Source organism: Astatotilapia calliptera, chromosome 13 (assembly GCF_900246225.1).
Source record: "Astatotilapia calliptera chromosome 13, fAstCal1.2, whole genome shotgun sequence".
Lineage (NCBI taxonomy): Eukaryota > Metazoa > Chordata > Actinopteri > Cichliformes > Cichlidae > Astatotilapia > Astatotilapia calliptera.
In genome coordinates, this window is record NC_039314.1 from 7,566,394 (window position 1) to 7,593,334 (window position 26,941).

Consider the following 26,941-nt stretch of genomic DNA (forward strand, 5'->3'; position numbering starts at 1 on the left):
CCAGCTAGGGCTTGAACGCTTGTTAAACGGTGATACTAATTTTCAGTCCATCTGATTTGTGCTGAAAATATTGTATTTTGTCATTATGACCAACTCATATATCAAAGTAATCTAATTCTTTATATTATGTCCTGAAGAATAACAGTGTAAACAAAAGCCAATAAAAATTAGCACTTGCAATTTTATTTCCATCAAAGTTGCTGACAATGAAATGAGACTACTTATTTTGTTTTTATAGCATCTAGACTGACTGAAGGCTGTGTTGGACATTTAGAGACAGATTATCTGTCTTTGCTTATTATTAACACGTAGGTTCTCTAGGAGTTGCCAGAATTTCCCAGAAGCGCACCAACATGCTCTGCTTGTGAGTAAGTGACTGAGTATGTGCACAGCAGTAAAGCTAGTAATCGTAATGACTGCTCAAGGCATGGTTCACTAGGTGGGGCAGTGCTGGCTTTAGTGCACCTCGCAAACCGAGCCAGCAGCCTGAGCTCATCCAACAGAGTGTGCGTTTCCTCCTGCATCTGCCGCAGTGTCACCAGCATGGGAGATGTTTTTGGCAGAGCGCAGCGAAAGGATGATGAACTGTCATCCGTCATTTCCACCATACCTTTGACTGACACCAACAACCATATTTACCATCTTTTAAACTCCATCACTTAAACTGGACTCTCATCAGAAAAATGACGACATCCATAAGAAATTTAAGTTGTAAAAATAAGCAAAAACTTTAAAATGAAGGATTGCAACAAAAGAAAAGACTTAAGCATAAAGCACTCAAAACAACAAAACTATTCATGCATTGCAACGGTGCACACAGCTCTTGCAGAGGGGTGTTGATGTGGGCTATAAAATTCTCACAAACCTTGTCCCCTGCGGTGCTGAATACTACAACAAGATGCCTTTCCCCTGGACCCAACCTCACACCAAGATGAAGTGGGGATGAACAGAAATCTATGGACTGATTATTCTCACCCTGCAACTTCCCAAATATTAGTGGAACTTTACAGTCTCCTCTTCAAAGCCACTACACAACCCCATAAGCTTAGGTTGATCTTTGGACAACACTATGCATTTCTACACATTTTCCCCCAATTCTTCTACTAAACAGAAAAGTATGTTGCACAGTTTCTTTTAAACATGTTCCAACAGAAGTGCAATGACAAGATCTGTTGAGTCGACAATGATCTTCGCCCATGCAAAAAACCCGCCTGTCAAATCCCCTCGCCTGTGTAGCCATGCCAGTAGAATCTAATTTTCCACTCCTACCTCTGCGGTGACTACTGCTCTGCCAGTCGACAAATTACCAACAGCAAAGACTCCCACTGTGCAGTACTGCTGAAGGGCACAAATGAAACTTTTGTTAAAAACTCACCAAAAAAAACTCAACTAAACGGTTTAGCAAGTGAACAACAGCTGCAGTTATTAGATGACATCATCTGTAGAGGCCAAGCTACAACGTGTGCAGCTGAGTGTGTGTGAGAGAGAATCTCACACTGACCTTGTGGTGAAATTCTGATTTGATTAGGAAAATATAGAAAATATACGTGTGAGCTTTTACTCATGTATGCAAATTTGCATATGTGTGTTTTCTGAATACCTCCTGTCCCTCTTTCTAATTCTTCTTTTAACCAACAGTGCAGTGTAGCTGTGTTTGCCTGAAATCACTCTCCTGGAGCACAGCAGGGTTGACCCCTTGTTTGTTCTTTGACAAACAACAGCTCTGTGAGGCTGACACAAGTACACAAACTCGAGTGGGAGTGCACTCACTTGAGGCATGAATATATATGAAAACAGCTACAGCTACTCCTGTGCTTCCATCTCTTAATACAACAGCACATCAACTACGCTCTATTCAGAGCAATGACTGAACACATGGAGTTCATCACTTCCTCTCAAACTCTCCCTTTCTTACAGCAAACACTCATCTGTGTACGATTAGGAGTGCAAGAAGCCGTCTCAAACACACACACACACACACACAGCATATAAACACACGCATCTGCTTAAGCCTAATTGCTACTTAGACCTCTCGTCATTGTGCTCTGTACTCTCTAAAATTGTACTGTACTTATTTGAGCAACAAGGTTTCACCCTTTAAATGTCTAACACTCTTTTTTTCCTTCACAAACATGTGTCCCTGTTCATTTCAAAGGCGTTCAAAGCAGTTCCAGATAATACGAGGAACTGGGTGGACAACGGCAATGTGGTTTAGATGGTGTTATTGAATATCGCTGCTATGCATAACCATGTTGCAAATAGCTTTGACATAGTCTGTGCCAAAATTTCAATCATTTCTTCCATTTTATGGATGACTGTTACTGCCATGTCTCAACTTTTTCCGTATATTTTTCTCCAAGTGTCTTGGTAAAAGTACTGGCCATCAAGCAGAGTAAATACAGATTTAACAGGGTTTGTTTTCTTGAAAATGAAAGCCACATGTGCAGGAACTGAGAGTCATGGCTCAGCACAACAGTTAAGACCAATAAGTGCCAGCGAGAGTGTTTGTATGTGCATGCATCTAAATAATTGCCAGTGCGGGCTTCAACTCTGTCAGGAAACAATGACTGGACGTGGAAAGAAAAACGTCTGGCTGCCTTTCACTTGTGGCATGACAGGAAATGCATACATCCTAAAATAAACAAAGCAATTACCCTCTAGGACATCTTACTGTCTAATGATTGAACAATCTTGGCAAGGTAGTTCAGCTTGCACGCACACAGAAGGTCTCCCATCACTTTGTTCAAACATAGGCTGACAACAATCTAGATCCTATCCCGAGGGAATACTTTAATGGATTAATAAATACCTAAACAAATGCTAAATGGATCAACTTCCTAAGTAGCAGCAGCAGCAGGCAAATGGCATTTCACCAAAATGTGCCATCAACAACGAATTTCCCTTATTCAGGACAATAGGTGGAGGGAGATGGGGGGTGGTCTAAGATTCTGGGAATAAGAGGAGTTTACCAGGAGCTTGACGGGCAAGACAATAAAATCAGTAGTGTTATGGGCTCGGGAGTGGGTGTCACAGTATTCCAACTAGGGGGAAAATGAAGGCAAATTTGTTTGAGTGGGAACAATTAAGGCCTGGCTCTGTACATAAAATTACTGTAGCGCGACTAGAGAAAAGAAAAGTCGTCAAACCACAGTCGCTCAGGTTCAATCAAACATGCCCTGGACTAGCTTTACTTCAGCCGAAGATAAAAACGTGTCCTAATCGAGCAGCAACTTCAGGGGTTGAAAAATGAAGCCAAAGTGGATTTTACAAAAACTGCAGTTCCTCCGGTGACCACTTGACACAGGCTCTAAATCTGAGTCAATCCTCTAGACCAGTGGTTCTCAAACTTTTTACATCATTCCCTACATGGCAGGAAGAAATATTTTCACGCCCCATTTAAACAAAATAATGGCAGAAAAGCCTAGCTGCAATTTGCGTCCCACCAGTGGGGTGCTCCACACACTTTGAGAACCACTGCACTAGACTGTTTATAAGAAATTGATAAAGTCTGTAGTATCACGTATTCTTTTGTCTCACTGTAAAATGGCAGCTGCCATGTTGTGTTTATTTTTATTGTCATGTCTTTTTGGTGCATGAAGAAAAAAAAACTAGGAAGCTTGGTTAGCAAGATCCAAAGACTGTACGTATCACACAGACAAGGATAGCTGCTACCCAAGTAAAAAGTAGGATCATTTCACTCACCAAAAGTGGTTGACTAGCTGGCAGCTGCAGGTTACATTATGACCAAATGATTGCCAGGTAAAGCAGCGACACCCCTGGCTTTAAGACTTTATAAACTTTTATCAGATGAGTTAAGTTCAGTCCCAAGTTTTCAGAAAGGGGTAAAAGAGCTATTTATGTCACGCTATCAATTCTTGAACACTGGAGTAAATGGACGAAACACCACTTCCATACAGGGATCATTTTTCAAGCCATGTCAGTTGGTCAATCCCAAACATTCTCCCAGAAGGAATTAACTTGTTTAATGTTTTAGACCCTGTATCTAATCCCCTCTCTTTATTAGATGCATTTTTTATAACATGCTTATAATTAGGAGTGTGGTGCATTTGAGTGACAGCTGGGTGCTGACTAGGTGTTACTGTAGCTAATTTGATTCACTGAGCCAGATCCCTTGAACATGTTTGTGATGCTGTTGCATTTTGGAGCATTTTTATTGAAATTATCTCACCTATAATATGGCGTGCTGTGAGGTACAGCCCATCCAAGAAGTCCCCCCCCCCCCGCCCTCCAACTTCTTGTACAAACATGTTTCTGGTCCCAGTGCCACAGCCACATTTCATACATCTTGTGGTGTGAACAAGACTTGTCCACCATACAGACTTGCCATGAAGCACAGAAAGCAGTGTATTCCACACATACTCTCATACTAATTACAGCCCATATAATAACTGTGTTGTTACAATCTAAAGCGTAGGCTCTCTCTACCACTCTAAACTACAGATGTGAAGGTAAATTACAATTAATGAGGCTGCATTTGAAAGTAATTACCTAATCTTATGCGACCCTGGGCTTGTACACTACACATGTGGTTATCCAACATGGAAAACCAATAAAATAAAAAACTTTATTTCTGGAAACTCAACAGACATCAGCGTTTTTAGCACAACATTTTCATTTTATATTTTGAAGATATTATTAGTCTAATTCTTAAAACTACACTACAGTTATTACCCTGAGCTAAGACTGTGCACAAACACATGCGCTCTATTGATAGAGCTAAGGTTATGGCACTAGGAAAGAATCTGCCACAGTCTGCCAAATCTGACAGCTTTTATTATTTATTAATTACCTTACTTTTACAAGTTGGAGAATTCAGTAATTTACTGTGGCCTGCTGGCAGGAGGGGGAGGAGGAGGAGGCTGTTTTTCCAGCCCAGAGGGACAAAAGGCTCTCTCAGGTTGTCCAGCAGTTTCTGCATCCTGACTAGACTTTATTTTTTCTTCGTTTATTGATATAGAACGTGGAGAAACCTGGTGTGTATACATATAATTTAATGCGTTTCATTAATTATTATCACTGCTTAGGTCAGGTTTTATATTCACAATGATTCCTACTCATTCACTGCAAAAAAAACCTAGGGAAAAACTCTTTTCATGCCCTTTTATATATTTCACAGTAATTTTATAATATATAAATTTAAGAATTATAACACAGACAAATTTTTTTATGTTTTTACAAGGTCCAGTCAAATGAATATTGCTGTTACTACTACTACTAATTGTAAGACAGTATTTTCAAAGTGCCCGTTTTATCTAACAACCCCTGGTTTTAAAGTGTTATATAAATAAAATTGTACTGTATTGTATGTAAAAGAAAGAGGAAAAAAAAAAAAGTCAAAAAGCAGCAAGAACGTTGAACGAGCGTGTGCAGCAGCTCCCAACCAGGTGTGGAATAATAATCATGCCGTACCTCACTCTCACTACATTCGCTGGGGTCATCACCATGAATGGCCATCTGGTATTGGGCGTACAGCGCTGACGACTGCTGATACGACGCCATGAATTGAGGGTCCTCAAAGTTCACTGGCACTAGCCTCACCTTCAAGCACAGGGTGTTGGGGGAGGGGAGGTGAAGGGAGGTTTTACAACGATAAACAATGCATACGAGGACAGTGAGCAGCTAGAAAAGGGAGGGCGGAGGACGTGAACAGTGCTGGAATCAACAGTGCGTTATATCATAGCGTTGGCATCAGTCTCCTAGCCCTTGAGAAAAGCTGGTAACACAGTACTTGGTTACTGGTTTATTCAAATCAGATTGCCGGGCACACAAATATCAGCGCAAGCAAACATTCTGCATCTAGGAGACTGATGGTGTATTTTCACAGCAATAACGTAATGAGAAACCTGAGGATGAGGCTAGTGCACCGCCCAGCTATTACCACAGATTGGCTGAAGAGGACTGGTAATATCAGACTGAACCCAGCATCAGTGCGTGCGAGGTCCAGAGCAGCAGAAGCCTGTCTGAGTGGATCATCTAAGCGGGACGCGTACAGATTCTTGTCCAACACCGCAGACTCTCCTCAAAAAGGTAAACAAGGTTGAACTGAGTGCACGCAAGAAAATTAAAACCACACAAACACTACGAGCTCCAGTTCCAAATTCAAATCATACTCTGGTTCAGAAACTGAAACTATCGTGAGGGCAGGGTGACAGTAGACACAGACAGGGCAAATGTGTGAAGGTCGGGAGGGGTCAGCTGACAAACTACCTCAACCCCCAAACTAAAAACAGCTCAACACTAACGACCCGGCTGGCCGACCAAGGGCCAAGTCAGACACCTGGAGAAACACCGCTCTCAACCCTGGCGTATGGAAACATTTTCCCCTCCATTTCCTCTCCCTTTGACTTTCGCATTTATACACATACCCTCTCTTTAATACTAGCATGTTAATTCACTTTCCCCCTCATTCAAGCAGATGCTTAAGACTATTTAACTTAATTCTTGTTTCAAAGTTCCAACACAAATTATTTATCCATTCAAGTCTAATTTTAAAACTTCGCAGCGACCGAACCCAGTTATACAAATGCAATGATGCTTAAATGATTGAATTGAATGATATTCCTGTATGAATAAGTACAAAAATGGAATACATCAAAGCCTTTTATTTCCTTTCTAGGTCCCCACATTTGTCGACCCTCTCCCTCCCTCCCTCCCTGGGTACCCCTAGAAAAGGTTGACCTATGCCTCCCACCCTCTGACCTGGCTCTCGGTGGGTTTGTCAGGAGGGTCCTTGTGAATGCCCATCTGGTAGAGTTTGTACACCTGGTAGGAGGCGTCGAAAGAAGCTTTGAACTGCGGGCTAGGGGGATTGGAGCGCACTAGCCTCACCTTCAAAAAGAATATGGGCAAACAAGAGTTAACAATAAAATGTAAGAAGCAATGAGAAAAGTGTAAGTGGTTATTGAAAATGCCCAATTAAGAAAAAAAAAACTAAACTAAAAATTAAACTAACAAAACAAAAAAAGACCACAAAAGGGAAGAAAGACTGACATAAGCACACCCTCTTAAAACCATCTTTTGCAAATAAATCACAGCACTTACAATTCCTAAGATATCATTTCATTTTAATCAAAGGCTTCTTTTCACCTACGACAGCTGTACGAGACCTTAAGCTCAAGTTGTAGTGAATCCTTTGGAGAAAAATCTCATTTTATAAAATATAATCTAGCTAATCTAATCACACACACAAATATCTTTCGTTTTTAATAGATGTTTGTGTAAGATGTGGCTTCATGAAAGTGGGTGTGTTATGTCCGTCTTTCTTGTGACACAAGAATATTACAAACAAGTTGCTCTAAATATAATCATTAACATATTTGCTAATGTGCTTTTTGGGATAAATGGGGATAAATGGCGGAGCATTTCTTCAGCTCTGCCATGTCATCAAAAGCATGACAAACATTAAAACCACAGTCCAAGTTCAGGTAACCTAGTATAAGAACACAATTAGGCAACCTAAGTGGCCTAATAAGTTATAATAGGTTAATTTTTACATACAATAATTACAGGTGCATAGAAAAATTATGATGCATCCATCACATGTGTACTTATGCAGCAGTGAATCCAACAAGGCATATATGATAAGCTCAAACTTCAACAGAGAAGATCAGGAAAAGTCTTTGATAGAAAGACGGGGAAAGAAAAACTGACCAATGCTGCTAATATTAAAAAAAATGAAAGGATCCTTCTCTCATCGTCCAGCCCCATTTAATTAACTGTCTCCTCATTTTGAAGTTTTTGTTGGCCACAGAGGCTGTGCCATATAAATCCCCTGGAAGGACACGACAGATGAATCGAACTTGGGGTTTGTTTGGCTTGGAACTTAACTCTTAGGTCTCTCATATGAACATTTGGCATCAGCATCCTTTAGTCAAACAGAGATGCTGAACGTCTCAAGTTTGCTCGTCTTAATATTGTTCTTAATCTGGAGATATATATTTTTGATAAGTTCAAAAAAAAAATAAAAATTGGGGGAAACTCGCACCACTAGCAGACAGCATGGAAATGAAATTTCCAGTTCTCAAAACAGACTTGAAATTCAAAACCAACTTAAATTGCTTAAGAATGTTCAAATAAAGCCAAACAACACAACTGCACTTTGTTTAGCTAATTAAAATTTATTAAAGAAAAGTGTTGTATCTTAATGATATTTTGTCATGAACCCTCAAGACCTTTCTTTGCACTGTTATAAGTAAAAGGACAGACGAGAAAACTGACTGCCAAACCACTGCATATTAAGTAATGGGATAAAAGAACATCTATGGAAATATGAAAAAACTGCAGAGGCTGTACACAGGCACTCTTAAGGGGAAGAGCAGTTCCATACTTTCCAGAGGTGCCTGAGGGGATTTGTATCATGTTGTCACACTGACCCCAAGTGGCGGCATGCAGAACCCCGGCTGCACTGCATGGTCATCTAAACTCGTCTTCCCTGTCCCTATGACTCATCTCTCTGATCTGCAAAAGTAGTGAGCTCGTCCAAGGACACAGAATCAATCGTAGCAAAAGAGTATTATAAACAATGAAGCTTTGCAGAAAGCGACGGTGATCTTATAGCAAAGCCAAAGTGAAGATGCTTAATCACCAAATTTCCATTTCCACGTTTTATATGGACCCGGCAGGGTTTTTTTTTATGTATCCTGCAGTGTATTCTCGAGTGTGACATCTTAAACAGATGTGTTTATGAAGAAACTGAGCTTGACTACACTTAATTGCTCTAGTGTAAACACAATAATCATCTGGTACTGGTGTGACAACACTTAAGGATCAACACAAGACACGTCCAACTGACAACATCAGAACGATTTGCTAAACTGCTAATGATTCAAAATGTTCCTTAGCCAGAAATCTGTTGCAGCCCTGCTCTATGTTCTATAATAAAGAGCTAAATGGGTCAAGTAGAAGCCTCTCCAAATTGTATGACTTGTAAAACATATAATTAACCTCCATTTGCATCGGATAACATTGTGTGCGTGGCCTCTAAAGAGAATTCAATTATAATTCCTAGCAAACAAATGAAGCCAACTGAAAAGAGCTCTCTAGTCTCACGGGGTACATAGACAAAAGGCAGACACTGCCTGGTTCATCACTGCATCTGGCTTAAATCTTGGTCAAGACCAGGAATGACGTTACTCTACCAACCTCAGATGGAGGCTTAGCCAGGGATCTCTCTTCTACATTGTTCTCCTGCCTGCCAAAATTTCATTTCCATGTCTTCTCATACTGGCTGAGCTGGGTGCTGTGGTTTTAATGTCATCAGCAGAGTAATGCAACCCATTTTGTGTGGTGTGCCTGTCATTTGGTTGAATTCGAAGTAGGAAGAGGTGGTTTTTCCACTCCGCTTTGGCTAGCTATCCTATCCGTACACATAAACACATGTGAAGTCACTGGAGCTGGGGAAGAGCTCTGTGAGACCAAATGTTCGAGCTAGCTAAGTCCAAACATTACAAAGCCTGAAAGCTAGACTAAGAACACTATTTCTTAATGACAGAATCATCAAAATAGGTTAATGATTATTTAAAGTTACAGAAAAAAAAAAAGAGGAACAAAAGTTTGCTCCACAATATTTTTGTTCACCTCAAGGCAATGAGCAGAGTTTTCAGGCAATGATTCGCTGATGAATTCTTCCAATGTTTTTGATTGGTTGTTTTGACTAGGAGTGGGTTGGGTAGGAGAGACAGTGGAGGAAACGCCGTCGCCATTTTGCCTCATTTGTTCTTTCTGAAGACGCCGCTCTTTCCTCAACTCTTTGGCCTTCCTACACGGCGGGCGGCTAGGATCGGCTCCATTCCCTGCAAGACAGAAGGAGAAATGTCAAAGGTTTCCTGAATGTGCATTATCGCTTTCATTTTATGCAAAGACATGGTGAGAATATGCCACGGACGTAAAAGACCCAGTTTAAAAACTGAACTCGGGGAGAATGATCATTTTCAGCTTCAGACTGCTTTTTCGGTAAGAATAAACCAAAAGTAACAAAGGCTTTAACTTTGAGCCGCTGTAACTTTCAAAAAACATATGCAATAGCTGCCCGTCACTTTGACTCCAGTAGCACATAGAATATTGTTTCATGGCTGCCAAAGCAATGATTTAATGTAAAGACTACTGAGGTAAGGATGGTGATTACCTCAGTCCTCTTTGATTTTTCACTGAAGCAAGCATAGTTGTTTTGTTTTTTTTGGCGATAACAAAAAAAACCAACCTAATAATAAAAACAATCAGGTCTGCTGGTGTGGGAAAATAAATGAGTGGACCAGCTCATCGTACATCGCAAAGAGAAAACAACACACGCATTTTTTTCCTTCTATCAGCAAGACTGACAGAAACAGTTCCTGAAATTACTAAATCTCTGCCTGTCCCTTCTTCTCATCCTGCTGCCCCTCCTCCTCCTTCATCTCCTCCTCTACCACCACAACCTCCTGGGCTCTTGCCAAGCCCTTCAGCTCTCCGGGCATCCCATGTCAACAGTTTACACGCCCACATCCTGTTTGGAGCAATAAGGAAACGAGAGCCGTTTCCTGCTTGTCATATTGCCAGCTGCCACCATCAGCTCATTCACCAACTCCCCCTCCGGTGAGGTCACAAGGAAGAGAGAGTGAGCGAGAGATCCCGATGCCTGATCCTGACAGAGGAGAGAGAAACAGATCCTGGCCAAGAATCACTCACGGCATTCAGCTTTAGCTGTCTCAAGGTCCTGTGTCTATATGGCAGATTGCACCCTGTGAACAGTAAATACAGAACTGAAGCTATGCTATAAAAAAATGCTAAAAACATGAAATGACATTTGCAGTGCATAAACTAAAACTAAAAAAAATATTTTTGTATTTTTTTTATTTATCGCTTACTGTGTTCTTCTTCTAAATGATTTGTTGTCGAGTCATCGGGGGCGATAGGAGCACATAAATGTAGTGACTAAGAAAATTAACAGCGTAATATTTAATCTCAAGATTGCCACATTAGCGTTTTATTGGAAATGAAAAGCGGTGCGAAAGGAAGTTTGCACTTGCAAGAAATCACCTCTGGTATAAACAGAGTTGTGGCTGTGATAGCGTGGTCACATAGTTTACCTCTTTCAGAATAAACAAACCAATGTCAAGGAAGAGTGGTCACGCAGACAACAGGAACTACAGCCTGGACCGAGTTCATCACACTGACTCAACCACAAACACAGCAACCCTTATCCATGATTACTCTGTCCATGCGCCTCTCTCTCCCAGTAATTACACTCTCAGCATCGACACACACTTTCTCTCTTAGCCTCACAAACACAAAAAAAAAAAAAAAAAAAAAACAGGTACTCCCAAGGACAGGATATGCAGCTGTGGTGAAGATAAAGTCTGACAGACCAGTTCCTGTGGAAGACAGATGCACTTTCTCCAGCAGTTAGCGCTTCATAAAATCTATGACATTCTCTATCCATGCTTCCCCGAGCACACATATGGCTTTCAGAAGATACACTCAGTGTAAGCTGTCTAGAAATGTGAAATACTGCTTTCCTATACGTAAACATGCAGCACACAAGTCAGTATTGATTTACAGTGGTTGGAGGATACTGTCGTCTCTGTTCTGCGTGTGCAGTGGCATTTATTGCAATGTATAACCCTTGAGAAACTACCAACTTAAACTCTCTGCTGTAATTAAAACTGGTTCCGCTTAAGTTTTTGGTAACTGGAAACTCCCCAAAGTTATAAAGTGCACTAGTCATAAAAGTAGAGGGAAGAGAGGTCCAGCTGTTTTCTGCTAACGGTGAAAAACATGATCGCACACGGCTTCAATAATGTTGAAATCTGGGCTCCGGGGAGGCCAATCCATGACTGATAGTGTTCCAGTGAGTGGTGTTTACAGCGTTAGTATCGTGCTTGACATCATTTTCCTGCTGGAAAATGAAGCTGTTCCAATCAGACGCTGGATCAAAATCTGGTGATACTTTTCTGTGTTCATAGCCCCAAACCATGACACAGCCTCCACAAATAGCTGTAGACACTCACTTTTCCATCTCATTCTTGACCTACTTCTGTACATACTGACGATGATTTGAACCAAAAATCCCAAATTTGGATTCATCACTCCACGTGACTTTTGTTCACCGATTTTCGGTCCAATTCTTGAGTAATTTGGCATACCTCAGCCTTTTCTCCAGGTTTCCTTTAAAAAATGGCTTCACAATACCCCCGCCTCCACGGAGACCATTTCTAATAAGGCTTTGGTGAACAGCAGTGAACAACTGAAGGCCCTAATGCATCTCTCAGGTCCTGTGTCAGGTGTTTGTTGGATTCCCCCCCCATTTCTTAAGGAAGTTCAGTGTGTACTGCTCTCCTGCTGTAGTTTTTTTTTTTTTAGGCCTGCCACCTTCTCTTTTCCCCCCCTAGTTTTCTCAGGTTTTTGGTAAATGTGGTAAAATGCTCACCTTGTTGGTCTAAAAATCCTATTTTATTCTTGTCAAGCTATATTATCTTTGACATTTGTCATAGATTCACCAAAAAATGGGAACAAATTATGCGTTTTCATTACGAAGTTGTTGATCTTGTGTAAAAGCCAGACTGGTTCACCCCTTGAGTTAAGTGCCTTTCTCATAATCATTGCATGATTTACAAAAAATTTGAACAATAATATTTCTCCAACATCCTCTCTTGCCTTTTAATTAATGATGCTGGATGGCGTTCTCATCAGAGTTGGAAAGGAAAAAAAGCAGCTGAAGCCTGAAACATTAAAGGTTGTTAAAAACGCCACTTCCTCTGTCTAATGGGAGTTTATTATCTCTTCCCTATAAGTGTTATTAATTCATTATTGAGGGGATATCCTGTGCTGGAAAATAAGGAGGAGAACATAGACAGATAATTCCAAACCAGACACACACTCCTACGAAACAGTGAACAAACAGTGCCCTCATTCACCAACATGCTGCAGTGTGAAGCCTGGTTTACAAGGTGAACAGTGACACCTTCTGGCAAGATCTGATACTTCAGTTAGTGCAGAGCACAGCATGAGGCCACATTGGATACAGTAGAGACAGCATAAATTTAAGCAGAAAACCAAAGAAGCCATTAAGTATTAAGTACAAACAGCTAAGGATTCCTCGATTAGACACAGGTGGCTTATTATTAGCTTAGTTGTAGTTGACTACATTTAAACAAATTAATAAGTAATCATGTATTCAAATTGTCTTAGCTGCAATGTTTAAAAAAAAACATCCAAATTAAGTTTAATTGCTGCAAAGAAATTCCAAAAACACTAAAGGGAAACTACTTATATAGCAAGCCAGGATAAAAATTCACCACATAAATGCTACATTAATACTCTGTATGATCAGTGCATTTTTAAGGTCTGTTTCCATTGTTTTCTGGTGGCAGGATCTGCTTTCTGTGTCTGAAGTTCAGTGTTGACAGCTCAGCATCTACAGTGAAAAAAAACAACGCTTTGCTTACAGCTTTTTCTCCCCTGCTGTGCTGACAGCATTTTCAGTTAAAGAGCATTACTTCCCTCTTTGTCCCTGACAAAGTATCAATCCATAGCGGTCACTGACAATCAAACTGTTTGGAATCCCAGACTGATCTAATCCCGTTCTTAGGTCCTTCCTGGAGTAGACTGTGGAGACTCGGAGCACTCGGTACAGATGAAGACACAAAAATGTTTCACGCATTTTTGTAACCTAACAACAACGCGGCTTTCTGAGAAGAGCTCCAAGACTGAAAGCACATAACCCAGAAACCGGCCTTTCCAGTTAGTGGGTTATTAAAACGAAGAATAAGGTCAACGTGAAATTATCCGCTTCGGTTTCACACTTACTGGGAAGCTTCATTGCACTGGTGGTAATAAATAATAACACCCCGTCAACTCGATTAATATCACCTTCAGCCCGTTTATGTGTGAGAAGGTGCACACACAACAAAGCCGAGAGCAAAGAGAGGTAAAAACCCCGCACTACTTATTGCTGAGGCTTCATAGTACAGCTGCTTGAGCCGTTCATATAAGGATTTATGTCATTGTTTTAAAACTTTAGTTAGTTTAATTTTTTTATGATCACTGCCGCTCCAGGTTTAGATTGATAGCTCATTCTATTCTATGTGATCTAACTAATTATAGTACTAACTTTTTTCTCCCCCCGAGCAACGGCAAGTACAGCACTAGTTTAGATGACTCCTACCTGGTTTGGGAGCTGCGGATGTTGTGGTCCCAGCCAGTACAGACACTGGATCATTTTGTGATGTTTGCGAGCCTGTAGGTGTGGCATCTGCTGCCTCCTTCTGAACTTCTGTGGTAGATGGAAACTCTGTAGCATCCTTCTGAATGCCTGTGAGAGCGGTGTACTTTAAATGTACTTTCCTCAGTTCCTGTGGTCCTGCCTCTTCACACACCGAGTCCATTGGCTCACCTATAATGCAGGAAATCAATATTGCTTACACCAGACAGCACACTGTAAATTACCCTTCTCTTCTGTTTTGAATTGAATTCGTTTTTGAATTAGCACCCAATGCTAACTGCACTTTAAACCAGGGTGCTCACTTACGCCTGATCATTGACATCAGAATATGACATTACTGATCTGCAGTCATGCACCAGGACTGCTCTCTGTGACATCCTGCAGTTAAAAAGCCTTGCTGTGAAGGGGTCTCTGATGAAATGTTATGTGCACAGTTTGTGAGCTTTGCAACTGATGGAGCTCTTATGAGCTGATAGAGAGGAACAGCCATACTCCTGTGTAAACCCATAAATCTCAATCTGCCTGCTGTTCATGGCATCATTTATATCAAAACCTGTGGTCCATGAATACATTACAGACTCAAGTCATTTTCACACATTTATTAAGTTTCAAACTCAAGTCAAGCCTGTGTAGTGCTTCACACTACAAACTACAACACATATGCAGTCGCAGAGCACTAACTGCTTAAAGAGTATTGCCATTTTTTCCACGAACTGTACACCAATAGAGACTATGAATGGATGTGTTTATACCTCATATATTATACATACCTGCACAATCTTCCTGCCCCTTTTGCAGCTCCCCTTTGGATATAAATCTGTTCATCTTCTTCAGGATTTTCTTGTGGGATTTGGAAGGCTGGAATTTCAGAGCGTGGCATCTTGAGAGAGGATACAAGGTAAAGGTTATTGGTTGTTAAAGCAAACATTTAATTAACGTATTTTTTCAACATAGATCAAACAACCCTTGTGTATTCTAGGTTTTTTGGTCTTATCAGATCTTAAGTTACTTAAAGCATGACTCATAAAAGGAAATTTTGGTAATCAAGTTAATAAAATTACCTGATGGTATACTGTGGACAGCATGTCTTCTGCATTATGGGTTTGTAAACATACTTCCCACTTCTGAAAATGAAAACATGGACAAGATTTGTGGGAGAAAAAAAAAATAAAGGCAATAAATTATTATTTTTTTATTTGAAGTAGTCACAACTCCCTTTTTAAAACTGAATTCAGGAGAAAAGGTTTCAAATGGAAGTAGGAAACCACTGGCTGAAACCAGGATACTAAGTAGCTACTCACCTTCTCCATCCTCGATCTATGAGGTCTTGGTAGTCTTGTACTGTCATGGTGTGGGACCACATCCCTACAATCAAAACAAAACAAATAATTAATCAAATTGTTTCCTTAAAATGTATAATTGATTTAAATACAATTTTATACATAATGGCAATCGTTGAAAATATGGCAACAAGCCTAAGCAGTGTTATGTATGAAAAGTCTCTTCACCTTAAGCCCAATCAGGCTTAAGGTTATAAAAGTGGTCACGCCTTTTCTTTTATTCACAAAAAGCGAATGGGACGAGGAAGAAACTGTTAATGAGATAATACTTCTGTGTTTAAATTGATGATAAAACTGAACCGGAAACAAGGAGAACGAGTCAGGCTCTTCACAAGTGAGTAAAACTAAAACAGCTGTGATACGAGGTATGTATACAAACAAGGCATAGTCTGTCAAGAAGTTGAGAGACTTGTGGTAGGTCCACATTTTTGTTCCAGTTTAAAATACTGTCTCCAAAGGGTCATTCCCACAGTACTTTAAGGCCCCAATGGAAATATACAAATTTATCATTTGTAGCCAGACCAGATCCCTCTTCCCAGAGCCGAGGTCTGAGCTCTTCCTTTCAACTTTCAACTTTCCTATCACTCTTGGAGCCTGCATAAACAAACCAAAACGTAAGCTTCTATTGCAAGAAAACAATCCATTTAAATCTAAAACAGCCGAGGTAATTAACTGTTAAAAAGTTCACACAACACACACCAACCTCTCAGTCGAGTATAATTTCCTATGTTTCAAAAAAATGATGCTTAGAGTCCAAGCAAACTCCACTAGTGAACCACAAAATGACAGATGAGTCTCCAACAGACACAGCGGCAAGACTGCAGGCTTTCTTTATGTCTGACACACATCACAACTTTTCACAGGACTCTCTGTAGTACTGTGAAAAACTAAGTGCACCTTTATTGTTTCCATAGGATCTAGAGCAGTGGTTCTTAACCTGGGTTTGATCGAACCCTAGGGGTTCGGTTAGTCAGTCTCAGGGGTTTGGGCAGAGCCTCCGCCGTGACATGCACGGCTCATTTTGTGCACCAGTAAAAAACATATCTACGTCTTGAATTTGAAAAAAATCATATTTTATTTTTCACTAAAGAGGGGTTCAGTGAATTCGCATATGAAACTGGTGGGGTTCAGTACCTCCAACAAGGTTAAGAACCACTGATCTAGGGTGAGAAGTAGCAGTCAGGTGCTGCTATACAAATCACTTGATTAAATGATCATCAGGAAGTGTGACCAAGGCTACCAAAGCAGAGATTTGGGCAGTTTGCTTGTCTGGAGTGTTCAGGTGTGTGTTAATTGTCTCAAAAGTGGAAGTCTCAACAAATTCATCCCAAAGTCGAAGAAAAGGCAAACAACCAAGAGATACATCTCAGAGTCTGCAGCCCTCAGTTAATGTGTTAAATGTTAAAGTTCAATACAGTACAGATAGAAAACCACTGAACATGTACAACTTCTCTGGAAAGATCACTAGGCAGCCTCGCTTCTGTCAGTCTGCCCCAGGGCAGCTGTGGCTACAACTGTAGCTTGTCTCCACCAGTGTGTGAATGTGAGAGTGCATGAATAGTGGTATTGTAAAGCGCTTTGGGTGCCTTGAAAAGCGCTATATAAATCCAATCCATCATTATTATTATTATTATTACTAGGAGGAAGTCTTTTTTCTCTCAAGAGAATGTTGCAGCACAGCTTATGTCTGAAAGTTGCATCTGGCCAAACCACAACACTTCTGGACCAGTGTCCTTTGGAATGATGAGGCCAAAGTGGAAATATCTACCATAATGCATAATATTAGCATAAACATATTAGCGTAAACAGCTCATACCAGCTGTCAAGCACAGTGATGGAGGGGATGTTTTGCAGTGGTGTTTGGTTTTTTGCAGCCACTGTACCTGGTTACTTTCCAGTCACTGAGCTGATTATAAACTCCTCTGTATACTCAAGTATTCAAGAGGCAAATGTGAAGCCATCTACATACCAGCTAAAAGTTGGTAGCAATTGAGTCATGCAAAGCGATAAGCAGCAGAATGGCTGACAAAGAAAGAAAAAAAACATAAAGGCACTGCAGTGACCCAGTTACAGTCCAGACCTCCAAATTCAAACGGTGTGGTGGGACATTACAGGGGCCTGGGTATAAACTAATGACTGCAAACTTCAGTGAACTGAAGCAACGTTGCAAAGAATTCCTCCAAAACAACGTGAAAAGACTGAGACAAAATCATATCATTTTTCTTATGGAAAATGATTCCTTCAAGTTACTGCTGCTACAATATGATGATTCTACAAATGAATCATGACGTGACCTTAGTTTTTCACAGGTCTGTATGAAGTTCCTGTGAAAACTTTCTAGACTGTATGTCTATACAACCGAATCACCATCATAAATAAACGTGTAAACAGTATGTCAAAATCTGTTTTTTCTTATGTTGCATTATTCAAATCATTGTCCCCCCCCCGTTACATAGATCTTCAGTTATCTTATCTGTCAGTGGTAAAATAAAGAGCACTGAAATTCACTCTGTTTAAAACCCCAGAGAAGTTATGCTTAAATACAAAAAGTTTAGGGCCTACACATTTAGTCTCTCGGATATTTCTGGCCTATGACTGTAAAATGATCACACCCTCTGAAATTGCAGAAATGTCCCATTCTCATATACATGTGCATTAAAACCAATAATGAGCATATAAAATGAACTTAAAAGGCTTTAAATTATGCTGATTAATTAACTCCTTTTATTTGAACATAATACATGTCATCAAAAAGCCCTGCTAATTTGTTAGGCAGGAATCATGAGTCTAAAATACAAAGAATAGATTCCATGTGCAGGCAGGATAAGAGTACAGTGGCTCACAGCACACCTGGAGTGTGTTTTCACCACTCACACCAGATCCCTTCTTCAGCCTTCACTCAGGCATGACAGACACAATAACACAGATGAGAGCAGATGTTGTGCTCTTGTTGTGAGGAGTTGCGTTTGATTTGTATCTGACAACACTGTTGATAATATCACTGCACCAATCACACCAAGGGAAAACATCATATGACGCACCTGTTCAGAAAAGTCTACAGTAAAGACGCACTGTTACTATATACAGTATATAGTAGCAGTGCGTCTTTACTGTAGACTTACATATATACTGTATGTATATAATATACATAATCCATGCATCTACAGCATAAGATGCTTTTTTGGAAATCGAATTTCCCAGAGGAACCCACCCGAGGGATTAATAAAGTTCTATCTTATCTTATCTTTCCAGGAAAATAAAATGATGCCAGTGAGAATATAACATGAGATAACGCTTGACCTGCATCCACTTCCACCCTGTAGCACTGTTACATAGTTACAAGAATTACACAGGTAGTAAAGTCTCCCTTCTTCACTGCAAGCTGTCGTACCCATATGATGTAACAGGAACAGATTAACACTCTTATCTTAGATTAGACATCAGCTCTCGTCTGCAGGCGATGTGCCCAGTTGCTCATTGACTACACTGGGACCTCCCTAATTATAGTCAACCTGTCTCAGCCCTGCTCAGATCAAATCAATGACACCAGTGTGTCCTCTTACCTTCTCACAGTTTTCATTTTTATGTGAAAGTGAGATCTTTTAAAAAGTAAGAGTAAAATGAATCGCTGCATCATCGAGGTTCATTTTTACTAAATATTCCAAAATATAGCCACGTGTCAGCATTTATAATTAGGCTGTTCAACTAGTACACTGTTATCCCTCTGTCACTCACAGCTAGAGAACAGAGTTCGCAAGAAAAAGTAATGCCAAGTACAATCTACATTACCTGTTACACCAATACAAAGTGTGAGAAAGTACTATAACACATGCGTCGCTCGTTGTCACCTATTGGATATTATACGACTTTTAAACCACGTAAAATATAAAATATCCTGGATTTCCTAAACTCGGCGTCACATCACAAATAAAAAAAGAGAAAGCTGCACTTTCTAAGAGCAGCAGCCTTGCTTCTCCGTCCTGCTGTTTAAGAGACTACCTATTAGCTTGGTGCTACTGCAAATTTACTGCTAACATGCTACAATTGCATTGTTACACCCCAAGTTAAACATTGTTGTCCTACAGAAAAAACATTCAACAATAACCTTAACTGATTTATTCTACAAGCCTTCTTCCGTTTCCCAGAAAGCAAAAGCTAGGCTAGAAGCTAACGGCTAAAACCTGAGCTAGGTCAATAACCTTAAACCTATCTAAATGATGTCAGGCTAACGCTAAATAATAGTTACACTCGCAGTGTGCGTACAGTCTATGTAACATACTCAAATACACTGACATTAGGGATAGGTGCAGTGCAAAAAAACAGCTAGCCGGCTATTATGCCAGAAAGTAGACGGAGCTAGGTCATTAGCACAAGCCAGTTCAGAGAACCCCGGCTATCCTCCACACAGACACACATATACACACACTTCATCCCCAGCTTACCACGAGAGAAGTTTCCCGTTTGGCTTTTACAGTAACCACAGCGGTAGCCATCTTCTCCCCCGAAATATTCTACTATAGTGTAAGACTTATTTCCTGCCATCTTTAAGATCTAGCACAGCTGACAGCTGAGACAGGTGACCGGGCAAGCCTTGCTCGACATGTAACCCCGCCCACAGCAAATACGTCATCAGTTGTGCGTAAAACAAAGGGAGTTCTGATAAAAGTGTTTAAGTGTTACAAGTAACACTCAAATAATGAAACAGCTTTTGTTTTTTGGATCAAAATAAACATAATGCATTGCAGCGCATTCTGTAGAAATGACTTTATAACTTCATATTTAAGAAGACAGAGGCAGGGGAGAGGATGAAGGCATGTTCAGAGGCCTGAACATGTTCTGAATGTACGGTTTGGAGACAGTGGCACTGGCATAAAGACAAGGGGTGAAGCTGGAGGTGGCAGATGAAAATGCTCACTTTCACTGACAAAGATAGACAGATTTACAATCCTGTCTATCAGTGACAGTTCAGGCTGAGAACTTTAGAGATAAAGTTTGGAGAAGAAGGTTAAGATGGTTTGAACATGTGCAGAGGAGGGGTAGTGGACATACTGGACAAAAGATGCTGAAGATGCAGCAGCTAGGTAACAGATAATGAGGAAGCCCACAGACTAGGTTCATGGATGTAGTGAAGCAAGACATGCAGAGAGTTGGTGTGACAGAAAAGGATGCACGGGACAGGATGAGAGGGAGGCAGATGATCAGTTGTGGTGAGTCCTAACATTAGTAATCAAAAGAAGATTATTTAAAAACTCAGTTCTATCAATTAAATAGAGTAATAACCGAAATCAGGCTATATACCAACAGCTGCTTCCCCACTCTTAAATTAAACATAGTATGGATTAAGTAAACTAAAACAAAAAATTACAAAAATAAAGACCTTCGTTGGGGGGGGAAATGGGCAGATTTCTCACCAAAAGCTTTGTGACACATAAAATTCCACAAGTTATAATTAAAGAACTGTACACCATATTTATTAAATTATCTGTGCAAAGAGGAAAGACAGCAAAGTAAATCCAAAACAAGATCCTGCATAAACAAGACCAAGGGAGAGTTTGCATGTAGAAAAATAACTTAGAAAATCACCGCTGGAACAATGATTTAGTTTTATGCAATTACAAAAATGGCGTTGGAGTGAAAAGCGCTTTGTCCAGTCCTAAGTTCTGTTTTACTTTTACAGTTTTCTCTCATTTAGCCACCAGTCAATTTTCTTGGGTTTCACATGGATTCATAGGTTCACAAAACCAGGATATTGGTTGTCTGATAAAAGTTGCCTCCATTCTTCCAACCACACAACAAAATAGACCTAAACAGGATTGTGAAAGCAGCTTGTGAGTTGAAATGCTACAGGCAGACACAAACCTCTAAATAAACACGTGACTTTATGTTGTTCAGTGGTTTCTAATTGAAACTCCCCTGCGGCACAGGGATGTTTTCGTGAAGGTATTTCATGCTGCCTTGCTCAGAGAAGTCAGCCACTGTGTGTCCCTCCCCTCGAAGGACCCACTTGGTGGTCAAAAGTCCCTCCAAACCTACAGGTCCTCTGGCATGTATCCGTGCTGTACTGATACCAACCTCAGCTCCTGCAAAATAAACAAAGTAAAATTAAATACCTTGTTTTATTTTCAACATAGTGGTAGTTTAGGTTCACTTGAAGGTAAATACACACCAAGGCCAAAGCGGTAGCCATCAGCAAAGCGAGAGCTGGCGTTCCAGAATACACAGGCGCTGTCCACCTGTTGCAGAAACTGTTCGGCTGTTTCTTCATTCTCAGTAACAATGACATCAGTGTGGGAGCTGCCGTATTTGTGGATGTGGTCCACAGCTTCCTGCATGCTGTCAACCACCTCAATGCAGCATTCCAGGTCCCCATACTCTGTCCTCAGAGACTTGACCTCAGATGGGCTAAAAGTTAAATAGGATGCGAAGCGAGGACCAGCATGAATCTTTACCTGTAAGAAAGCAATAACCAATAGTTTGTTAAAGAATAAAAAACAAACAAATGTAATTTACTGTATTTATGGACGTTGGTAAAGTGTTAAATTCTCTTGCTGTTTTTCCTATTTCTGAATCTCATTCAAAGCATACACCCAAATAATCCTGTTTCTTACTTGCTCTGTTCTCAGCAAGTCAATGATCTGGTCAAACACAGGAGTACGCAGCAAATCTCTGTGAATAAGAAGAGTCTCCATGGCATTGCAGGCAGCAGGGTAGTCACATTTAGAGTCTTTGACTGGAAAGAAACACAGTTTGTACAATCATTCAAAACCAGTCAGTTTGCATTAGTGACAAATGCAATTAAATGCAATTAAAAACCTACCAACATCAAGAGCTTTGTCAATGCTGGCATCACTGTCGACGTAGACGTGACAGATGCCCTCACTGTGGCCCAAAACAGGAATGCCCTTGGCTGCCCTCTGGATTTCCCGGACCAGCTGAGATGAGCCCCTTGGAATGATTAGGTCAATCATCTTGTCCAGTCTGCACAGATCCTCAACTTCCTCACGTGTGCTCACCTACAGCACAAATTCTTTTAGTGTATCGCAACAAATAAAATACTACCAGGAAACTAAAATTATATTTCTATAATGATTTTTAGTCTTACCAGTTGAATGGCATCTGCTACACCATGAATGGAAAGGGCCTCTTGAGTGAGTTGATGTAGAATTTTGTTGGTGTTGGAAGCTTCTTTGCCACCTTTCAGGAGCAAAGCATTTCCGCTTGCAATTGCTAGTGCTGACACCTGAAGTATAGCATTTAAAATGTCACTCTTTTTGAACACATATAAAACCAAAGACTTTAAAAAAGTATTCCAGACTGCGTAGACATGGTCTGACCTGTGGCAGACAATCAGGGCGAGACTCAAAGATGACCAGCAGGACACCGATGGGGACCGTGATCTGCTCTAGTTCTAGGTTGTTGGCCACTCTAGTCCTCCTCAGCACCCGGCCGACGCTGTCCCTGGAGGAAACGGCGAGCTGACGCAGGCCAATGGCAAGACTGTTCAGCTTGGCTGTTGACAGACTCAGGCGATTGATCAGAGGCTGGGACAGACGACCTGTAAGAGTAAAGTATGAATAAAAATGCTGGCGCATCAATCAATAAAGAGAAACGTGTTGCCAAGCAGGAGTAAATGCTCTGCTACGCGATGCCACACCCAATGACTCCTACCAAAACAGACTACAATGGTATCTGAGTCACAGATCTACATTCAGGTATGGATTACGCTAATCCGTGTGCCAGCTCTCCGCCTCTGTACCTAATGTTGTTGCTAGCTCCATGTCTTTCCTGTTTGCATTAAGAATTTCTTCTTTCTTTTCTGTAAGGAGCTCAGCAAGACAGCAGATGATCTCCCCTCTCTGAAAAAACAAACACATAGATGTGGTCAACACAATTCAAAATTAATTGACACTGCTGTCACTACGACGTAGAACTTATTTAATTTTGTGACCCTGTGCAACTAATTAGGATAATTTTTTCCCCCTTTACCTGTTCAGGGAGCAGGGAGGCCAGGGTTCTGCCTGCATGTCGTGCCATCTCTGTCTGCTGCTCCACAGTTGGGCCTGGTGGTGTCAATAACACCAACATCAAGCATAAATCCTCAAACCACAACAAAAAGATTCAAATGCTCTGTCTGAGTGGTTTTACCCAGTACCTGCAGGTTTCACTTCAGAGAAAAAGGTGCCAACTTTCTTCCCTTCCACAATGTCTGTGATGACGTGACCGGTGACTTTTGGATCTGTGCCATTGGCAATGATTACTGAGGTGCCACCCTGCAGTGCCCAGAGGGCTGCTTTCACCTGAGCCACACAACATGATTTAGTGTAATGCAACATTTTCATTACTGAAAGAACTCTGCCTCTTCATATAGTGAGATGAACTATTATCTGTCACACTGACCTTTGCTTCCATGCCGCCGATACCAACTCTGGATTTAGTCCCATATGTGATAGATTGTTGGTCTCCGGGATAGAATATATCAATGAGCTTGGCATCATCTGTTCCTGGCGGACTGTCGTATAAGCCTGAGGAAAAAATAAGAAAAATAAAATCACACATACATAGATATCTTCTGATTTAACAAAAACGCGAAAAAAACAAACAAAAAAGTCTTCTATTAATGTATGACTACCTGGCAATCATTAATGAATAAAAGCAAAGCATCAATAACATATATGGCAGTTGCTGTAATACTATGCATAATAATGGTTCACATTTATTATACATACAAACATAAACATAATCTACACAAATAACATACTGGCCATTACTGTGATTCTTAAATGCAAATTAAAGAAAATATTATTTAAATAGTCATATCTGTACCTTGGACATCAGACAGGGCAATAAGTAGGTCTACTTTCATTTCAACAGCCAGCCGTGCAGCCAAGCTGTCGTTATCTTTGATGCTTATTACCTGAAACACAAACCGATTTTTCATTAAGCAAAAAACACCGCGCAGGTCAGTAACAAGTTCAGTTGCTACTACATTTTAAAAGCTTCCCTCTCTCACTCAGGTGCAAAGGAAACATTGCATGCAAAAACAGGTGTACCCACATTTACACCCTGTAGGTCACTGTTGGGAACAGGGGGTGGAACAACAGCGTCGTTCGTGTTAATTATCGGAACGATATTCATACGCAGCAGTTCATGTAGCGTGCTGTTCAGGTTCCGGCGCTTCTGTTCATCGTGAAAGTCCAGATTGGTGACCAGAATCTAAGGAGGTGGAAAGAAATGTGAAGAAGTATGTGACATTTTAGTCAGATGCTGTAGGTATTTTATTCTATGCCAAACGTAGAGCACATACTTGTGCAGTGCAGATGCTGTATTGGGTGAACATAGCTTCGTACAGCGCCATCAGACCGCTCTGCCCAGCAGCTGCACAGGCTCTTGCTTCCAAAACTGGGACTGTCTGAAAGACAGTGAGATTTAAACAAAGTTAACAAGATTTCGAAAGAAAGAAATCAGCACACTGTTATACAGTCTACATTTACAAAATAGAGGGTCCAAGTTCCTTCTGTTAAAGCTTACTCACCATGTCTTTCAGTTGGTTCTGCCCAGAATGCAGAGCTTGTCTGACACTCTGAGACAGCAGTATCTCATGTCTCAGTCGCTGCTTCCCAAATGCCACAGCACCACTCGTAACAATCATCATCTCCCTGCCTTGATTCTGTAGCATGGCCACCTGATGGAACACAGAAACAATAACATTTAAGATCTCTTTTCTTTGGAGCAGTCATTCCTCTATAAAAGACACTTTGTATCAACATTATTACCTGCTCTACTATTGAAGCCAGTCGTCCCAGTGCCAGACCACATTCATCTCCACGCGTCACCACAGCGCTCCCAAGCTTCACTACAATGCGTTTGGCTTGCTTCAGCTCACTGCGGTGTGCAAAGGACTTCCCATGGGGTCGAGGGAGAACGACTGCGGGGAATAAAGAAAACAGTCACATTTTAACAGGCATAGGCAGCCGAGGAAGAACCAACACATATCGAAGTGATCCTGAGATTTGTGTACAAGCCTAGTATGATGAAGCACTTGGCTGATCACTTACATTTAGCCTGGGAAAAGGCTCTGATGTAGACTGGGCACACATTTGATTGCCGTGTTCTGAATGGCAGAGGAGAGCAGGAAGCCAACCTGGCAAACATGGCACTGAAAATTCAGGACCACTGTGATGAGCACAGAAAGCAATGCATGGTTAGTTTAACAATGGAATAGCATCAAATTAAATAAGCAGCTTCTGGGTAAAACAAACAGGCTTGACGCCAACGTTTTAAATAGATATGTGGAGTTTTGCTGTCGCTTGAAAGCTCTGCATCATGTGTCTTCTTCTTATCAGTGTTATGCGATATTTGGACTTGACACACTGACCCATTAAAGATTGTTTTGCACCAAGTTAGCTTAGAAAAATACCAGCAATAATAGGCAGGGCAATAGACTGGGCGCTTTTCACTTGTTTAACCTGTAATACATATGAACGAACTGCAGTTTGCATGGTAGTTTATCAGACTATAGCAGCTACGTGTCGAGTACTTCTGTCAAAACATACCTAGGTTAGCTAACGTTAGCTAGCTTTAGCTGTTGTGAGCTGCCTAACTTGCCTCGGTTTTCGACAGAACAGGCGGAAGAGATTTTTTATAAAAGACTCCTTACCCAGCGAGATGGAGACCTGGAAAGCCAACCACAGCTACACTTGTAAGTGAACGGCGAAATGAAGACACGTATTCAGTGAGAATCGCAGCGCTTCACTGCCACATCCACAGCCCACGTTGTGTGGGAAGTGCCGTAATGCTATTCACGAACGACGTGCACATAAAATATCGTGGGGGGGGGGGACGACGACGACGACATAAGACGTTGGCTTACGCAAGAAAGTTTTAACGTACGCATGAATTTTATTTTATTTTTTTGTGAGTGAGCACGGGTTGCACAAGTACAGAGACGTCGAGTGACAGTACTACACACTTAACGCTGAAACGAAGATTGGGTTGTGCAAATAGTGCAGAACAGTTTTATCAGCATGCACCGTCTATATCACAGAGAATGCAGACTTTTGCAATATGTATTATGCTATTATTGTTATTTATAATTACAAGTGATAGGCATATTTTAAAAAGTAATGTCGTTTCTTCTAGGGGCAATATAACATCGCAATAACATATTTTTTTAAATGGGAAATATTTTGTAATTTAATTCTGACAACAACAAGCGTGACTGTAAACAACTAATATCGCTTTTTTCAAGTTTTCGAAATTATATCTTTACAAAATAAAACAAGCTTCGCTTAAGTACTCACGTGACTTCCTGGCTCTTTTTACACCCGGAAGAGCAAGCGTCCTATGAGATCTCAAGTTGAGATTACTTTATCACACACCTGTG

General features: G+C 40.8%; 2 protein-coding genes across 8 annotated transcripts in view; both read right to left on the bottom strand.

Annotated features, from left to right (window-relative positions):
• The window catches only part of ate1 (arginyltransferase 1), a 53,044-nt gene extending 32,830 nt beyond the window's left edge, over positions 1–20,214 (bottom strand). Inside the window, exons 1-8 of one of the 6 annotated variants that reach the window (XM_026190964.1) lie at positions 20,001–20,214; positions 15,520–15,583; positions 15,280–15,342; positions 14,989–15,098; positions 14,162–14,389; positions 9,598–9,812; positions 6,721–6,849; positions 5,431–5,559 (exon numbers count right to left, since the gene is read on the bottom strand). In XM_026190964.1, coding sequence (XP_026046749.1) covers positions 5,431–5,559; positions 6,721–6,849; positions 9,598–9,812; positions 14,162–14,389; positions 14,989–15,098; positions 15,280–15,342; positions 15,520–15,583; positions 20,001–20,100 — 1,038 coding nt within the window. In that variant the 5' untranslated portion in view covers positions 20,101–20,214. Of the gene's footprint in view, positions 1–5,430; positions 5,560–6,720; positions 6,850–9,597; positions 9,813–14,161; positions 14,390–14,988; positions 15,099–15,279; positions 15,343–15,519; positions 15,584–18,949; positions 19,180–19,347; positions 19,732–20,000 lie in introns of those variants that run through there. The other 5 variants (XM_026190966.1, XM_026190965.1, XM_026190968.1 and 2 more) reach the window with 5 other exon arrangements.
• A 787-nt stretch (positions 20,215–21,001) lies between these two features.
• On the bottom strand, positions 21,002–26,923 carry LOC113035413 (delta-1-pyrroline-5-carboxylate synthase-like). 2 transcript variants are annotated; one of them, XM_026190961.1, is made up of 17 exons: positions 26,859–26,923; positions 25,614–25,731; positions 25,332–25,483; positions 25,091–25,240; positions 24,863–24,967; positions 24,613–24,771; positions 24,382–24,472; positions 23,956–24,080; positions 23,711–23,855; positions 23,545–23,618; positions 23,315–23,414; positions 22,893–23,113; positions 22,661–22,798; positions 22,376–22,571; positions 22,167–22,288; positions 21,725–22,007; positions 21,002–21,638 (listed from the first exon to the last, which is right to left on the bottom strand). In XM_026190961.1, the coding sequence occupies exons 2-17, from the start codon at positions 25,708–25,710 to the stop codon at positions 21,457–21,459; spliced, it is 2,340 nt and encodes a 779-aa protein (XP_026046746.1). In that variant the 5' UTR covers positions 25,711–25,731; positions 26,859–26,923; the 3' UTR covers positions 21,002–21,456. The 2 variants fall into 2 exon arrangements, with proteins under 2 accessions (XP_026046746.1, XP_026046745.1); XM_026190960.1 differs by lacking the exon at positions 26,859–26,923 and adding an exon at positions 26,216–26,518.
• Positions 26,924–26,941: the final 18 nt, after the last annotated feature.

Coding starts and splice junctions, on each gene's coding strand:
- LOC113035413 (XM_026190961.1), bottom strand. CDS start 25,710: ATGTTTGCCAGGTTGGCTTCCTGCTCTCCTCTGCCATTCAGAACACGG. Junction 25,484..25,613: donor AGCCTTTTCCCAGGCTAAAT/GTAAGTGATCAG, acceptor TATTCCCCGCAG/TCGTTCTCCCTCGACCCCAT. Junction 23,415..23,544: donor CCTCCCTGCTCCCTGAACAG/GTAAAGGGGGAA, acceptor TTGTTTTTTCAG/AGAGGGGAGATCATCTGCTG.